Source organism: Chrysochloris asiatica, unplaced genomic scaffold (genome assembly GCF_000296735.1).
Source record: "Chrysochloris asiatica unplaced genomic scaffold, ChrAsi1.0 scaffold00125, whole genome shotgun sequence".
In the NCBI taxonomy this organism is placed as follows: Eukaryota; Metazoa; Chordata; class Mammalia; order Afrosoricida; family Chrysochloridae; genus Chrysochloris; species Chrysochloris asiatica.
Genome location: NW_006408643.1, coordinates 1,423,602 through 1,426,495, shown reverse-complemented (window position 1 = coordinate 1,426,495; position 2,894 = coordinate 1,423,602). Strand labels below are relative to the sequence as shown.

The 2,894-nt window shown below is 49.1% G+C and overlaps 1 protein-coding gene across 1 annotated transcript in view; it reads left to right on the top strand.

Annotated features, from left to right (window-relative positions):
• The window catches only part of MYO1F (myosin IF), a 48,438-nt gene that overhangs the window by 3,999 nt on the left and 41,545 nt on the right, over window positions 1-2,894 (top strand). Inside the window, exons 6-10 of the mRNA XM_006869005.1 lie at window positions 921-1,008; window positions 1,122-1,211; window positions 1,739-1,870; window positions 1,985-2,119; window positions 2,317-2,442. Coding sequence (XP_006869067.1) covers window positions 921-1,008; window positions 1,122-1,211; window positions 1,739-1,870; window positions 1,985-2,119; window positions 2,317-2,442 — 571 coding nt within the window. The remainder of the gene's footprint in view (window positions 1-920; window positions 1,009-1,121; window positions 1,212-1,738; window positions 1,871-1,984; window positions 2,120-2,316; window positions 2,443-2,894) is intronic.

Genomic DNA, 2,894 nt, shown 5'->3' with positions numbered 1-2,894 from the left:
TTCCTTCCATCTTTTCTTGATGCATTCTGCATCATTCAATAATTTGCCCAGAGAATCTTTCAATAACAAAAGTCTCTCCTACACTCTCTGATTCTCTTCATCTTCCCACTTTTTGCTGTCAAACTTCTGTGGGCCAGCTGCTCAGAAACACATACTCCTCTTCAATTTCACACCATGACACGCCCACCAGGCAACAAACTAACCAATCAGCCTGGGCTACAGTTCACCTCATTTACATACATAGTCTACTGACTAATCTCCAGCAAGGTGTAAACTAATTGCAAGGCAGGCTTCAGCAAAGGATCAAACAAAAAGTATTAAAACCAAGTTAATCAATCTGAGGAAAAGTAACAGATCCTTTGGGGTAGAAAACTACGGCAAACCTAATTCTTTAGGGCTTAAAGGAAAAAAGTCTCTTAAACTACTTTTCCAGAGAAGCAAAAAGCTACAGAGCTCATTTCAGCACCCCAAGTGATTCACAACATAGCTTACTTACTCTTTCCTTCTGGGGGAAGCCCCTAGTTGGTGCAAACAGCTAAGTACTAGGCTGCTAACTGAAAAAGTCAGCAGTTCAAATCTATCCAGAGGCACCTCAGAAGAAAGGCCTTTCTTTTTTTTTTTTTTTAATCTACTTCCCAAAAAATCAGCTACTAAAACCCCTATGGAGCCAAATCTACTCTGCATCCATAGGGTTGCTGTGAGTTGGAATTGACTTGCTGGCAACTGGTTTTTATTGTCTATCTGTCCTAAATGTCAGCTTCCTGAGGGCAGGGCTATTTATCTGTCACGTTTGCATGCCTATATTCCCAGTGCCTGGTACAGTGTCAGGCACTCAGTAGGTGATGAATGAATGAATGAGAACAGGACAAAAATGTGACCCATCCCTCTCTCCTCTGATCACTCCTTCTCCCACACACCAGCGGAGAGAGTGGAGCTGGGAAGACAGTGGCAGCCAAATACATCATGGGCTACATCTCTAAAGTGTCCGGTGGAGGCGAGAAGGTCCAGGTGAGATGGGAAGGACATAGGGCCGGATGGGTCTCCCCTCTCCATGATAGTTCACTTCCCAGTCACCTTCCCCAACCTGATCTCTTCCCACCCCCACCTGTTCCTACCTCCAGCACGTCAAGGATATCATCCTGCAGTCCAATCCGCTGCTCGAGGCCTTCGGCAACGCCAAGACCGTGCGCAACAACAATTCCAGTCGTTTTGTGAGTCTCCTGGAGCAGATACTCCCTTGATGCTGACGCTCACTCCCACCCTCAACACAAACACAATTGCCCCTATAGTCCCATTGTAAATCCAGCAGAAAACACCTGCTCCTGACTGGGAGACTCACTTCCTGCCTATGGTCCATCTGATAACCGGGTCCCCTGTTGGCAGCCATGACACTTCTGTGTAACACTCTTAAAACACTCCCATGCCTACTCAAACATTTCAGGTCCAATTTAGATGGGAAGGCCTTTTTTTTTTTTTCCTAGTCTGTTTTAGCCTGGCAGCTTGACTGAAATCTCTTCAGTATCCTAGCAACACAAAAGCTTCCACTGACAGATGAGTGGTAGCTGCATGAGTTGTTTATATCCAGAATTGAACCCCGGTCTCCCACTGGAAAGAAAGAATTTCACTACTGCCCACAATGAAGTGGTGACTGGCACTTAGAAATGAGTTAAGGTCATTTTACAGTCCCGTTTGCACCTCTGGGGACCTTCATGGAGTAACATGGCGTTCTCGGATTCAGGGCAAATACTTTGAGATTCAGTTCAGCCGTGGGGGTGAGCCCGACGGAGGCAAGATCTCCAACTTCCTGCTGGAGAAGTCCCGTGTGGTCTCACAGAATGAGAATGAAAGGAATTTCCACATCTACTACCAGGTGCAGGGAAGGGCTTGGCCAAGGGGTCAGAGCAGAGGGAGCCTGGGAGAAAGAGGGGAGCCAACAATGGGAGGACTGGTGTTTGGGAAAAGTATAATCATCACAATTCTCCAGTTGCTGGAAGGGGCCTCCCAGGAGCAACGACAGAACCTGGGGCTCATGACCCCCGACTACTATTACTACCTCAACCAATCGGATACCTACAAGGTGGACGGCACCGATGACAGAAGTGACTTCAGTGAGACACTGGTGAGGACCAGCTTCTACTCCGATACCCAAGGAGTCCTCTCATGTTGCAAATCAGGAAACAGAGGCCCAGAGAGGGGAAGGGGCTGGCCTAAGGTCACACAGCACATGGGTGAAAGATGCAGGACAGGAACCCAGAAGCATGACCTGGGGACGGGGAGGTCTGGACTCCAAGCTCAGGCTCCACTGTTTGCCTGCAGAACGCCATGCAGGTCATCGGGATCCCACCCAACGCCCAGCAGCTGGTCCTGCAGCTAGTGGCCGGTATCCTGCACCTAGGAAACATCAGCTTCTGCGAAGAAGGGAACTACGCACGAGTGGAGAGTGTAGACCGTGAGTTCAGGAGCTGGGCGGGCACTGGGAGGGGAGGGGTGTGAAGGCGATGACTGCTGTGCGCATGCGAGAACTGGAGCTCAGACTGTGAGAAGTGAAGATTGTGGATAAGGTCCAGAGGATCTGTGTATGGAAGCGCTAGTGACTGAATGTGTCAGGATTAGGGGCACATTTATAAAGATGTGTGTGACAGTACCTGTGTGTGAGTCATCTGTATGATTGTGTGCACTTGTGTGAGTACGCATATGTGTTGTGTGTGTTTCTGTCAGGGTATTTGTATGTTGTTGTTGTCAGGTGCCATCGAGTCGGAACCGACTCATAGCGACTCCATGCACAGCAGAACGAAACAGTGTTCGATCCTGGGCCAACCTCACCACCGCTGCCACCCCCGAGTCCATCAATGATGCCACCTGGCCGATCCATCTCGTTGGAGGTCTTCCTCTTT